Source organism: Hydractinia symbiolongicarpus, chromosome 2 (assembly GCF_029227915.1).
Source record: "Hydractinia symbiolongicarpus strain clone_291-10 chromosome 2, HSymV2.1, whole genome shotgun sequence".
In the NCBI taxonomy this organism is placed as follows: Eukaryota; Metazoa; Cnidaria; class Hydrozoa; order Anthoathecata; family Hydractiniidae; genus Hydractinia; species Hydractinia symbiolongicarpus.
The window spans coordinates 35,523,254-35,537,871 of record NC_079876.1 but is presented as its reverse complement, the minus strand read 5'-3'; the positions used below and the strand labels follow the sequence as shown (position 1 = coordinate 35,537,871).

The 14,618-nt window shown below is 33.1% G+C and overlaps 1 protein-coding gene and 1 long non-coding RNA gene across 4 annotated transcripts; both read right to left on the bottom strand.

The window, feature by feature from the left end:
• Positions 1–1,369: 1,369 nt before the first annotated feature.
• LOC130630724 (uncharacterized) lies at positions 1,370–2,988 on the bottom strand. 3 transcript variants are annotated; one of them, XM_057444312.1, is made up of 3 exons: positions 2,603–2,988; positions 2,133–2,243; positions 1,370–1,959 (listed from the first exon to the last, which is right to left on the bottom strand). In XM_057444312.1, exons 1-3 carry the CDS (start codon positions 2,876–2,878, stop codon positions 1,954–1,956), a joined length of 393 nt encoding a protein of 130 aa, XP_057300295.1. In that variant the 5' UTR covers positions 2,879–2,988; the 3' UTR covers positions 1,370–1,953. The 3 variants fall into 3 exon arrangements, 2 of the variants coding, with proteins under 2 accessions (XP_057300295.1, XP_057300294.1); XM_057444311.1 differs by having other exon boundaries at positions 1,370–2,243; XR_008982110.1 differs by having other exon boundaries at positions 1,463–1,959; positions 2,133–2,960.
• Positions 2,989–3,467: 479 nt separating this feature from the next.
• Positions 3,468–4,506, bottom strand: LOC130630723 (uncharacterized). Its single transcript, XR_008982109.1, has 2 exons — positions 4,258–4,506; positions 3,468–4,172 (listed from the first exon to the last, which is right to left on the bottom strand). It is a non-coding gene; the product is annotated as an uncharacterized LOC130630723 (long non-coding RNA).
• Positions 4,507–14,618: the final 10,112 nt, after the last annotated feature.

The following is a 14,618-nucleotide window of genomic DNA, read 5'->3' as shown; positions in this document are numbered from 1 at the left end:
TGATAAAGAGATAATTTAGCTACATATCATCATTTAGATAGAAACAAAAAAAGACATGTTAAAGAAACAGCTTGAGTATTTGAGATATAGCTTATCAAGTGATGCAAAGATGATCGATTGAGTGGGATTTAGCATCAGTGGAATTGAACGGCTGGCATATTTTTATTTTTTATTTTGTCAACAAGATTTACTGAAGCAAAATCGAAAGTCAAAATAACATTGGGTTAATTATTGCTGAGCTGAGACAGCGAGTGGAGAGAGCTAAGCGCAAGCTAAGTAGATATTTATTTCCAGGGAACATTTTTTAAAAGTTAGTCAATTGTTTACTTATGATATTTAGCCCGGTTCTGCTTATGACTTCCAGATTAAATATATTTTTTCGTTGCCCTAATATCAGTCCGAAATTTGGCAACCAGATCTGACTAACCCTAACTGATTTTAAGATTCTGGCTACCAACGTAGATATGTGATTTTTATGTTAGCCAACATTATTGATTTTCGTGTTATCTTCGCCGATCTGATCTTCACTTACCTTCATCTGGGGTTTTGACTGCAGTTAGCTACCTCTAGCTAACATGTATAAGAACCCAAACACAGTTGGCTTCAACAGAGCTTTCAAGTAATCTTTTTATACCAAATGCAATTAAGTGGTTAGCTAGCTACCACTTTACTGTAATATAAACTTTAGCAAATGTCAAAAGGTTATTAATGCGACATGGGCGTTTGTTTTTTCTGGACGGGTAACGATAGGCTGGTCCCTGTCTTTTTATTTATTTAAACTGAAAAGGGGTATTACGCCTATACGCATCTTCAACTCTGTTTAACTGTACTAAGCCGTTAGCCCAGTGTTAACAACAGACTGCTTTTTTGCAACACTGTTTACCTGGACTAACAGCTCAGCCATCTTTCAGCAATTAACTGTTTTTTGTGTACTTATTTAAACAGAGTCTGTGAGAAGGTTTTTCTTAAAAGTGTATTATCCCTATACGCTTGTGCAACACCATATTTCTAAGCGCTCAGTCCGGTGCCACGATTAATTTTTGACATTCACAAAAACTTATTCTGCAAAATAAAATAATATTTACCGATTGTTTTTACTATAATGGGGTAACAACGATTTGTAAACTTTGTTTTTGTTACAGCTATTGTAGTGGGAAAGATATTATTTGAAAAAACATGTTACAACCGCAATATTATAATGGTGTATATATGCGCTTTGTTTGATTTACACCATACTGTATAACTGTACTAAAGAGCTCCACCGGATTGTTTACGGCTCTTATGAAGCGCTCCAAAAAGTGCTCAACGCCTGGGCGCGCCTTGACTTGTGGCTTACCCCGTGTATTTTTCCATGGGCTAACGACTAGTGTATTAAAATCTTTTTTTAAATGTAAACGACTGCCACTATCAATTTTCTCCTATATAATATACGTCGTTGTTTTCCAATTTAATCTTCTCAGCATTCAGACATATCTTTACTCTCAAATATACTCCGTCCAGCAGTAAATTGACCATGAATTAAAAAAACATATATAACGCCCAGGTTGAATATAATCTTAAAAATAAAAGTCGATAATTTCCGTCAAAAGTGTAGGAATGACTCAAAAAATGTGTACAAATAAAGCTCAGATGTTGTTAAGATGTTATTTTTTGTTATTTAATCATTTAAACCCGTGAAATTATCCACTAATTGTCTTTTTAAAATTTATTATGCTTCTTATCGCAAAATGTTTGTTAGCAACTCCGTTAAGAAGGCTGAAAAGGTTTAAACGAAAATCCCTTGGGAGAATCCACTAAATAACATTTAAAATTTAATATTTAAAATGAATTAAAACTTTTGAACAAAATAACAATTGTCTGTGACTTTAAAGAAGATTGTAACAAATATAATCCACTTTGCCTGTTACAGACACACTCCTCGTATAATTATAGAGACAAGCCTTGGGGTCGAGGTTATCCCTAAATAAAATATAAATAAATAAAAAAACACAACGGTGCAAAAATATGCTATAAGATACGACAGTGAAAAAGAGAATTATTGAAGGAATTCAAATAAATATACAGTTGGAGAAAAGTAGTGATGTAAGGATTTAATAATATATCAAAATATATAACTTCCGTAAAACGTGTACTTGTATTCTCTGAACAACACTCAATGAAAGATTTTCATAATCATTCCTTGGTCGATTCACAGGATCAGATTTTGTGTTTAAATCAACAGTTTTCATTTTTGAGGTCACAATCTACAAAACGATTACAAATCTTAATTTTATTTTAGAATTTTAATTTTAACAACAATAGACTGAACCCTATGCATATTTAGTATATAAGTATAAAAGCAATGGTGACAAGGTTGCTGGAAACAATTTGTTTTTTGTCCATTTCAATCTCTTATTGAGCTCGAAAACTGTTTCCATTCCTCTTCTGTAAGTGTAACTCCATTTCTCAATGGAGTTGCTTCTCCGTTCTGCTTTACATCTTGAGACTTTCCAATACTTACTCCTTTGTAGGTACCTTTAGTCTTATCGTCGTGTTCAAACTCACCAACACGAAGTAGAACATTATCAGGAAGAAGATGCTGAAAAACATTTTCGTTACTTACTTTCTTTATTTCATCTGCCACAACATCTAGAACAGTTTTAACACAATCCAACTGTTTTGAATTAAGTTCGATTGTTACTTTGTTGCTTACACTCAATTCATTACTTTTATTAAAATGAATTATTTCCACGCGATCTTTTTTTACGATTATTGTGGTAGCTCGGGATAGTTTATATGTCTTGTCTGTGTGCTTTTGCGGTGGCCAGAAGTCATCGCCAACTTGCAATCTGCCATCAACCCAATACACATCGCTTCTTCCACTTGGACTTATTGCCATTATTTCTTCTTTCAACGACTGTTATGGCTGATCTGATTACAGATATCTTTTTATATATAAAAAATCTAACAAACCACACAGTATTGTAAATAGTTTTATTCTGACGTCACTCCGTGTTAATACAATGGGCACAGTTTGTCTTCATGGCTTTATAATCCTCAATAAATGCTGTGTTTGCATAAGTAATAAATTGTAACACTCATTAAATGCTGTCGTCAACAAAATTGTAAATCATTTTCCGCTCATAATCACATGTTTTTTATAAACAAATAAACATTCTTAATCAGCTTTATGTAAAAAAAACACAATCAGGCGGAGAGTATGCTTACCTCATCTTTTTTAAAAAATAATTTTTAAGCTTATAATATGGCTATTCAGATAAAATAAAATGGTCCCATTATACGTTTATAACTAGAAATTAAAAAAAGGTTGAGAAGCATTACGCAAGTTGCAAGCAAAATTGAAATCAGCCAATAGTTGTCCCTTTGATATAATACGGCGAGGTGCTAACATCTTCCTGCAGGTGATATATGCAACAAAACTGATATCACAGACGTAGAAACAATTCTGGGGACGAGGTTGTGAATAAAATTACCGCGGAACAACAACAATTCGTTGCGCTAAAGTAGTGATTTTTTGGCGAAAATTCAACATGCGCGGAATATTTCTTTTCAGAAGGTGCGAGAAAATTAGATCGCGCGAAACTAAACAAAAACGATTACTGAGAAATTTATTTCCATATTGTCAGTCTTGGTAACGTAAATTCAAAATTTATGAAGCTTTTAGCGCCAGTAATTCATGCAAAGTTATACTTTATAACGCTAAAACCCTTATTCTGAAAGATATGCAATACATTGAGTTGTACAACCCGTAGTGTGCGAAAATGCCACAAATTAAGGGGATGCGCGTCGTAAGGTACGCCCTTTCAACCGGAAGTTGATACTCGGGTCAAAGATAATGTTATAGAGACTTTCGAGTTAACGATTTCGGAGATGAGAAGACGAACGAAGCAGTTTGTGGTGTTCTTTTCATGTAAATATACCGTCACTAGTTATGAAAATCAATTCCTTGAAGCCACGGAATCTGTTACAATGAATTTCAAAAACTTACGGGATACAATAAATAAAAACAAACAATCTACACAAACGAAAACAATTTATTAACTTTATCAAGATTTATAAAACAGCTTCACATTTTTGACAAAAAAACAATGACAACGCGGTGTGAGGTTTCGCTTTCTTCTTTTTATCTCACATATTGAAAGATAACATCTCTCGCTCGCATTGTATGCAATCTAAAAAGAAAAGTAAAAGTTTTGTAGTAAAGTTTCTAAATACATTAAAATCCAGTGCCTTTGAGGTACAATATTTAGAGCTAACCTTTTAAACTGCAAATATATATCATTAAATATATCGCCAAAAAAGCACTACTTTAGCGCAACGAATTGTTGTTGTTCCGCGGTGATTTTATTCACAACCTCGTCCCCAGAATTGTTTCTACGTCTATGATATCAGTTTTGTTGCATATATCACCTGAAGGAAGATGTTAGCACCTCGCCGTATTATATCAAAGGGACAACTATTGGCTGGTTTCAATTTTGCTTGCAACTTGCGTAATGCTTCTCAACCTTTTTTTAATTTCTAATTATAAACGTATAATGGGACCATTTTATTTTATCTGAATAGCCATATTTTAAGCTTAAAAATTATTTTTTAAAAAACATGACGTAAGCATACTCTCCGCCTGATTGTGTTTTTTTTTACATAAGCTGATTAAGAATGTTTATTTGCTTATAAAAACATGTGATTATGAGCGGAAAATGATTTACAATTTTGTTGACGACAGCATTTAATGAGTGTTAGAATTTATTACTTATGCAAACACAGCATTTATTGAGGATTATAAAGCCATGAAGACAAACTGTGCCCATTAGATTAACACGGAGTGGCGTCAGAATAAAAGTATTCACAATACTGTGTGGTTTGTTAGATTTTTTATATATAAAAAGATATCTATAATCAGATCAGCCATAACAGTCGTTGGAAGAAGAAATAATGGCAATAAGTCCAAGTGGAAGAAGCGATGTGTATTGGGTTGAAGGCAGATTGCAAGTTGGCGATGACTTCTGGCCACCGCAAAAGCACACAGACAAGACATATAAACTATCCCGAGCTACCACAATAATCGTAAAAAAAGATCGCGTGGAAATAATTCATTTTAATAAAAGTAATGAATTGAGTGAAAATAACAAAGTAGCAATAGAACTTAATTCAAAACAGTTGGATTGTGTTAAAACTCTTCTAGATGTTGTGGCAGATGAAATAAAGAAAGTAAGTAACGAAAATGTTTTTCAGCATCTTCTTCCTGATAATGTGCTACTTCGTGTTGGTGAGTTTGAACACGACGATAAGACTAAAGGTACATATAAAGGAGTAAGTATTGGAAAGTCTCAAGATGTAAAGCCGATCGGAGAAGCAACTCCATTGAAAAAGGGAGTTACACTTACAGAAGAGGAATGGAAAAAGTTTTCGAGCTCAATAAGAGAGTGAAATGGACAAAAAACAAATTGTTTCCAGCAACCTTGTCACCATTGCTTTTATATTTATATACTAAATATGAGATTGCATAGGGTTCAGTCTATTGTTGTTAAAATTAAAATTCTAATAAAATTAAGATCTGTAATAGTTTTGTAGATTCTGACGCCAAAAATAAAAAATGTTGATTTAAACACAAAATCCAATCCCGTGAATCGACAAAGGAATGATTATGAAAATCTTTCATTGAGTGTTGTTCAGAGAATACAAGTACACGTTTTACGGAAGTTATATATTTTGATATATTATTAAATCCTTACAACACTACTTTTCTCCAACTGTATGTTTATTTGAATTCCTTCAATAATTCTCTTTTTTTCACTGTCGTATCTTATAGCATATTTTTGCACCGTTGGGTTTTTTTTATCTCTATTATAATAGCAGTATTTTGTGTGTTCAAAAGGGTTACCGATATTCCTTTGATCTTACCGCAAATTTTTAGAAACCAGGGGATTGTTTAATTGGAAATCTTATGATTTATCAAAATAAATTACAAAAATTAATTTATTTCCTTACATAATTTAATCAATTTAATTGATAAACCTCTAATTTGAAAAAAAAATTAAGTGATTAAAATGAATTCATTATTTAAATGCGCCATTTTTAATAATAATTTACCCCGTCACCTTGATCGCCGATTCCGCCCAGGAGCCACAGAAAACAAATAGGATGGTTTTACTGACAGTTTAACTGACTTTGTTTTGACCGCTCGCACGTGTATACCAATCAAAACGCCTGATTCTTTGAAAAACCAATCAAGACTTTCGCGGCGTAGACATGCCAACGAAGAAACATGATGGCCATTTTAGTTTTTAAAAAGTAATGGTGTTCAGTGTTGTTTTTAAGTCTTTGTCTTCTATAAGCCTTCTATAAGCTTTTCATATTTGTAATATTTGTTTTTTTTATGTTCTAAAATGTGAAGATAAATATATTGCCACGTTTTTTAGCTACGTGCAGAACTTAAAAGCCCCAGTTTTACGATTTTTGGCTAGGAACGAATATTTTGAAGGCTAGCTAGCTAATAGCCTTACTTTTTACTAATTTTGTTTGGTATAAGAGGTTTTTCTCCAACCCAACATTTATTTTTATGTCGAGGATATAGCCATTTAGCTATCTCATATATTTACCTAAAAAGTTAGAGTATAAAAATTCAGTTTAGCTATCAATATCGCAATATTCTCAGCAATCAATCTTATGCTAAATGCAGTTTAGCTAGGTAGCTACATCTTTAATTATTTTCCTTAAAACATTTTTTGCAAATAAAATGACTGAGCAATTGCTTTAGCTGGAGGGGTAACGGCAGAATGTTTCCTGTGTTGTCATTCAAACCGAAGTTGTGATAAAGTTATTTTGGAGAAGGGTACTGTTCACATCCCGTACTAAGCTGTCAGCTCAGTGTTAACAATAGCCTGTTTTTGGAAAAAGGCTGTTACGCCTATGCGGGTCAGCCCACTGTGACAATTAATTTTATAAACTTTCTTGGGAATCACGCCTGTACGAATGTCCAACAATGTTTACCTGAACTAACCTCTTAGCCCTGAGCAAGAAGCGAAGGACTGTTTCTTGTGCTTTCATTTAAATAGAGTCTGCAAGAAAATTTTTTCAAAAGGGTGTTATCCCTATACACCTGTGTAACACCGTTTAACTGTACTAAGCGCTCAGTCCGGTGTCATGATTAATTTTTTAACTTTTACAAAAACTTATTCCGCAAAATAAAATAATATTGACCGATTGTTTTTGCTATGACAGAGTCACAACGGTTGTAAACTGTGTTTTTAATTCAGCCTTTGTTGCAGGAAAGTTGTTTTTTGAAAAATATGTTACAGTCGCAACACTATAATGGTGTGCGCGCTTCACTTGATTTACGACATACCGCATACCTGTACTAAAGCGCTCCACCTGACTGTGTCGCACAGTTTGCAGTTCTTTCTAAGCGCTCCTTAGGGTGTTCAACAACAGTTACTTGTGGCTCATCCCAGCGATTCGACGCCGGGTTTGCCGGCTAGTTTATTTATATTTTAGTTAGGAAGAACCTCGACCCAAAGGCTTTTCTCTATAATAATGCGATGTGTGTGTCTGTAACAGGCAAAGCGGATTATATTTGTTACAATTTTCTTTGAAAGCGTCTATAATATATCTCCTATAAGAATGTTATAAATTATGTTATTGAGTGGATTCTCACAAGGGATTTTCGTTTAAACCTTTTTCAGCCTTCTTAACGGAGTTGCTAAATTTTGTGATAAAAAGCATAATAAATTTTAAAAAGACAATTAGTGGATTATTCCACGGGTTTAAATAACAAGTATACTATATTATATCATGTGCAGATTTTACTAAAATAACATCTTAACAACACCTGAGCTTTATTTGTATACATTTTCTGAATTTTGTGAGTCATTCCTACACTTTTGAGGGAAAATATCGACTTTTAGTTTTAGGATTATATTCAACCTGGGCGTTATATATGTTTCTTTCATTCATGGGCAATTTACTGCTGGACGGAATATATTTGAGAGTAAAGTTATGTCTGAATACTGAGAAGATTAAATTGGAAAACAACGACGTATATTATATAGGAGAACATTGATAGCAGACAGTCGTTTACATTTAAAAAAAGATTATAATACACTAGTCGTTAGCGCGTGGAAAAATACACGGGGTAAGCCACAAGTCAAGGCGCGACCAGGCGTTAAACACTCTGTGGAGCGCTTCATAAGAGCCGTAAACAATCCGGTGGAGCTCTTTAGTACAGAATTTTACATCTTCCTTCGAAGCCTCTTCATTTTGACGTTGATAGTTGATAACTCCAAAATCTGAAATTGATTTAACGGAAGTACCATTAGCACCATTAACTTTCAAAATGTTTCAACATGTTAAGTATGAGTTAAGAAATTTAAAGGACTACGCAACGATATATCAACTGGGTTTGATGATATACCAGTGAATTTTGTTAAATTACTAGCAAATGAAATTTCTTTTATTCTAACACATATCTGCTTTAAGAAAAAAATGCTTACCGTGATAATAAAAAGTGGCAAGAGTCGCACCTATCCCAAAAGTGAATGTTCCTACATCAATAAAAAAACAATCTCCATCCTTCTTTTAGCTAGATATTTGAACGTCTTATCCTTGCAAAAACGATAATCTTTATCGATGAGAAATCTTTATACTCAAAAATGAGGTCCGGGTAGTGAAAATGACACTACTCGACTACTTGGTTGATGAAACTTAGAACGCATATAAAAGAAGCAATGAGTAAAAACGAAATCAGTCTTGTAGTATTCGAAAGCTTTTGATACTTTTCAATATGAAACTACAATGAGAAAACTCAACCAAATCATTTTTTCCAAAAGGTTTGTAGATTTAATTTTGATTTACTTGTGTGTCAGAAAACAAATTGTGCGAATCAATGATAAGCCCTCTGCATTTTTTAACGTGACATCTGGTGTGTCGCAAGGGTCAATATTAGGCCCTATTATTTTCAATTTATGTCACTTTCCTGGAAATGAACTTGACATTGTGTACGTTACAGTATGCTGACGACACCACCACCATTTACGTGCATAAAATTAAATTTTCTTGGGAAGGCCAAAGAACAAATATACGGAGAATAAGTCAATTTCAAAGATGATCTACAAATAACAATCTCTTCTGAACATAAAAGAACAAAGCCAATTGTGTTTTCAACATCATAAATGTCAAAACGGCACAACCTCAAAGACCTCGATTGTAGTTATAAAACTGGATGATTTCCAAATTGAAAGAGTTCCAACATGGTCTGTATTGGGTGTTAAATGAGATGAACACCTATATAATATATTAATTGTTAACATAATGTTGGCGACTTGTTATTATTATGTCAACTTGTCATAGGTATATCGACTTGTTGTTATTATGTCAACATAATATGATTGCTAATTGAATCCAGTGAAGTAGCATATGTCATCAAGTCGTCTACTGTTGTTAACTAAAAGATGGCGGCTGGTGGAGTGTCCGATCCTACTATAGTGCTCGACAACAAAAATGAGGTAAAAATGCATCTGACAAGATAAACGTGTACGATATTTTGAAAACCCAACAAGGTTGTTTTGTTCAAGTAAAAGTGAGTAATGTAGTTGTGTCAAGTTGCATAGCTAGCTATAAGTACAAAAAGAGTGCACAAACTCAACTCACAACAACACAAAACAAGCTTGTTGTTTCCTATTGCGGAATATTTGTTATAAGGTAGTTTTCTATAGAATTATTGTCACATTGATGAGTAAAATTCTGAAAAGCTTATGCAAAACTGATGCAAATTTTTAATTTTTTTAGATTATTCCATTTTTTCAAGATAAAATGTATGGTGCTGATATCATAAACAAGATTAAGGCAAGCTAAGTACATATCTGAGAACTTTGCTGTGGCTTTCATGCATACATATTTGTAATCATGGCACTTCATCAACTTGACATTAATTTGTTAGCTAGAATGTCATTGTGTTTGTAAAATATATACTACTGAATGTCTAGCTAGCTTTTAGCTGTTATCAAAAAATAGTATATTTTTATATACAGGTTTCGTGTGAATCTCTGCATTTATTTCAAAAAGAAGATTTTATGTCTATGGGTATAGCTTTGGCAAATTATTACCTTATTCCGGAAAAGTTTTCCATTAACCAAAAAAATAAGCTTCAAAGAGCTTCTGTTTTAAAGTCATTCAGGTTGCCTTCCAAGCGAAATAAAACATCAAACAGAAAGCCGATTAGATCAAAGACCGAAATGATAACTGAAGCACGATATAAGCAAGTCAGAGAGCCATCTGGTGGAGGAAGGAGAGCAAAAGTACTGAAACTTTTCTCAAGTTATGAAGAAACTTTAAATGTAGCAAAAAACTTCTTTTTCAGTAATGGAAAAAGTAGCAAGGGAAAAAATAGTATTTATTAGAACACTACATAGCTGGTTTTAGCCTTAATGCGTTTGATTCAGCTACCTTCGTACTAAACGACTATGTATAGGGGTCAGGTTTGACAAAACCAAATATTGCGCTATTAACAAAAACAAGAAATTTTCTTCAGGAGCATGTGTAGATACGTGGAAGAAGCATCAACATCACTTCTTCAGGGCCGGATCTAGGATTTTTTTTGACTGGTGTAAAAAAGCTTCACCGTCCGCCAGGGCTGTAATTTTGCAACTGGGGGTTTGGGGGGGGGCGTTGTGAGCCCCCCAAAGGGTCCAGAAGCCAACGCCTTTTAACGCCATTAAACGGCTAAAATAGCTTAAAATCATCTCTCAGACTCATCTTTGCTAAGTAGGTGTAAATGGTTTTTTCAGTTTTTTAGCTGACGAAGATTATATTTTGGAATGTTTTTTGTACAACTTGTGTAATTTAAATGTTTTTTAAAAAAATTTGGTGTCATGCCTTATTACCTTTAGGGAATTTATATACGGGGACATTTAAACAACAGATAATAATATACAAGATTTATTCCTTTTTCTATCAAGACTGTTACACTTTTATACGTCGTTCTGAATATCTAACATTTTAAGTCTTTTTGGATATTTTATTGCCAGCATATCGGTTACGTCATCTAAATTTATTTTCATCTTGTTGTGGATATTTAGCAACACCAAGCCATTAAGTCGATCCTGAACAAGAGTTTCAAAATTATAGTTAAATGCACTTAATGTGGTGTTACACAATTAAAACAGATATCTCAATAAATTAAGATACACGACAAGGGTAAAAATGTCACATACTCTTTAATACACAATGTTATATTGTAGAAACATACCTGGGTCATTGAGCTTCTTAAATATGTCTTTGCTCGTCGTAGCATTGATATAGATCTCTCACAAGAACTTGTCGTTACTGGCACTACGGCAAGAATATGTAAAATCTTGAAAATATTTGGGTACAACATAAAAATATGTGCAGCTAATGCATTAGTAATTATTTCTAAGAAATAAAGCTGATAGAACTTTCTCTTTTAAAAACACAAGCAATAAATTACTTCTTACCTCTTAAACCTTTGCCATTTAAAATCATTGTTGCTGACGTTTTGTCTTTCTTCATGGTGGTATATACAAAGTGATTTGGCTCAAAAAACCCAAATGGCGTTTTTCTTGACTACATAATAGTTATTCATTCGCTCGTATATTCCATACTTGTTCTTGGGGTAATCAACCCATTATCAAAATTTCCATGGATGTTATCTATATTATGAGGTTATACGGTTTTAATATTTTTCCCAATAATTATTGCAAGACCAAGCATATTCATTAAAGAGCAGAATCTTGTATTTTTACGATTATAAATGGCTTCCTTGATGACACATGACTTCCTATCTAAGTTTTTTTCCTGTAAATTCATCAACAACATCATGGGGAAATATTAATGCAAAAGTCCTCTTTCATTACGAGGAAAGTTCTCTATAATCTTTTTGTCAACATTATGTGAAGCATAGCAAAGGCTCTCATTTCCAACAATTAATATTGAAACAGAATTGTATAAACAATTTCCAGTAGATCTAAATAAAAATGTTTTTCTATTATTTATAGACGATATATAGTTAGCTACAAAATTTTCTGCAAAAAAAATGTTAAAATGAAGAATACAAAAAACAAAGAAACTATATATAATAACAAGTCTAAGCTATTGATTAGATTCATTTATCGAAGATAAAAGATATATAAATGTTCAAATATAAACAAAACACACTGTTTATAACAATCTGCAGAAAATTTTACTTACTGGTATTTGAACTTATCATGTGAGTAGCTAGGTATCTAGTTACAATTTCTGTATTTAAAATTTATATTAAAAAAAACACAAGCAAACAACTAAAATTTGTTACCTTAAACATCTACAAATAGACCCTGTGGGAAATTTTACCAAGGGAGCATTCAGTTGTGTCTGTGAGATTCAGTCCAACTTTTTCTTCCCAACTCTTGCATTCAAATATGATACTTCTCCAACACATGTCAAAATATGGTGCTTTACTTTACATCTCGCTCCAAATCTTCGAAGACATAAATCAAGTAAAAAAACACTGACCTGTTTCACAGCGGTCGTAAAAGAGAAAGTTTGCAGATCACTCACCTGAATATATGTCCTGGCACTGCATGAAATGCTAGATTTTCAACAAATTTTGTTTAAGAGAATATGATATAATCTGATCCGAAAAAGCAGATTATAATAAAAATGACATAATCCGAATTTCCTCGTGGATAATACGAAATAATCCTGTTTGATTATTCAGATAATATGATAGTAGCCACGATAATATAAGATAACATTGTACGTAGATAATCTCGTCGTTTTGACACTAGTCACAAGCAAAATAAGAACTAATATACAAAATTTCATAGAAATAATAATACATAAGAAAACATATAAAAACGAAAAAAGTAAGAGACATTTGTTAGACTTGAAGTAACATCAAAAAAATAAAAGACTGAGATAAATGTTGATTTGGTTGAACATTTGCGAAAGTCTCTCTCCGAATATTAAAGTACTTTTCTTACATTTAATCTTGTATGTTTGTCGTCATGCCGTATAATTTTCATTTTACACTAGTTGGCTACACCAGAGAAATACACCAGGATATTTTTTGCCCAGAAGATTGCGCAGCTTACACCAGTTGAACTGGTGCAAATACTGATGCTGGTAACGATTAGGATATGAAAAATTTTGCAGGATGAAACAGCCGCATTCGGCTAAATTGACACAAAAACAGGACCACGAAACCCAAACGGCGGGGAGCGGGACCCCGAATATCAGTTTTATACGCGACTTACGCTGGCGGCCGTTATTCTAGTTCAGTTTAATAATGGGCGTAAAAATCAGAGAGCAAAAGGCTCACAGAGATACACCTTACTATTTTGAGCAGAATTTTTGCTGGTGTATTTAAACCAGCACACCATAGCTAAATCTGCCCCTGTTCTTCAGTCGTTGCTTCGTTTTGTCACTGGCTCAAATTTTATTTTGCATGGTATAAAGATTTTTATATCGTCTATTACCATGAATGATGTTGAAGCTCGACCAATGGCTAAGACATGTGTAAAAACGCTGGTCATATCCCGTAGCATAACTACCTATCATTTAATTGAAACGAAAATGACTTACCACTTCTATAACAAAGACCTTTGGGCAATGCAAGATTAACATTTCTATGTTTTATTTGTAATTTAACGTTTTTTATTTTATTTTTTTTAGTTAGGGGTATATACATTTTTTCTTCTTTGTTTTCTTGTTTGTTTGGGACGTTGTGTTATAGGTTTTTATAACTATTTTCTATTTTGTTTCTGTTTCGTCGGAACTTACATTTTATTCATACCAATTTTCGTGTGCAATGATTTTCCCTATTTACAGCTACTCTTGTTACAAAACATTAAAAGTACACTAATGTATTATTTTCTACTATTGGCTAATAGACAGATTTGTATATTTTACAACTTTTTTAAAAGAAACTTTTTACTGTCGGTACAAGCTAGAAATTTCTTTCACAAGTTCATTGAAAATGTATCGCGCTTCTTCAGGTTCCAACGGTTCCGCAAATTTTCTTATTTTCATAATTCCTTTTGTGAGTTCAACAAACTCTACAAAGCATACGTAATTTGTAGTTACGGCTTTGGAAGCTTCTCTTTTAGCAATTAATGTCGTTTCCATTCACTGCCAGTTTGTAGTCTTTACTTTCTGAACAGAAGGTTTAAGACACGTTAGTAAATTAGTTCTGATAACTTTATTTGCAAATAACTGTAGATCAAAAGCTCACTATACGCGTCTGGCTAATGATATATTATATCTGGTTTTCCAGTGGGGCATTCTTGATGGGCGTAAGGGCGTATTCTACGGGCATTGTGTAGAAGTTGCACTTAATCTAAATATTTTTGCGCCAAATCAACAAAACAAAAGCAAATGCATTCGCTAAAATAAAGCATTTAATTATTAATAAAAAGCTACTGTGTTTGCTTTCTATTGCGTTTTTTCTAACCGGGTACACAAAAAATAACCGGTTACACAAAAAATAATCGGGTACACAAAAAATCTGTCACCTTGCGATAACGTCAGATATATCTAGCTCTCCGGAGTCTGCCATGTCCCAAAAAAATAATAAACATCAGCTTCCGTACGGGAAATCGCATGGTTTCTTAATAAATCGCAATAAC

Excerpts from the sequence above, each read along its gene's own strand:
- LOC130630724 (XM_057444311.1), bottom strand. The coding sequence starts at position 2,878 with ATGGCAATAAGTCCAAGTGGAAGAAGCGATGTGTATTGGGTTGATGGC. Across the intron at positions 2,244-2,602 it reads TGGCAGATGAAATAAAGAAA|ATTGTGACCTCAAAAATGAA; the intron begins GTAAGTAACGAA and ends ATCGTTTTGTAG.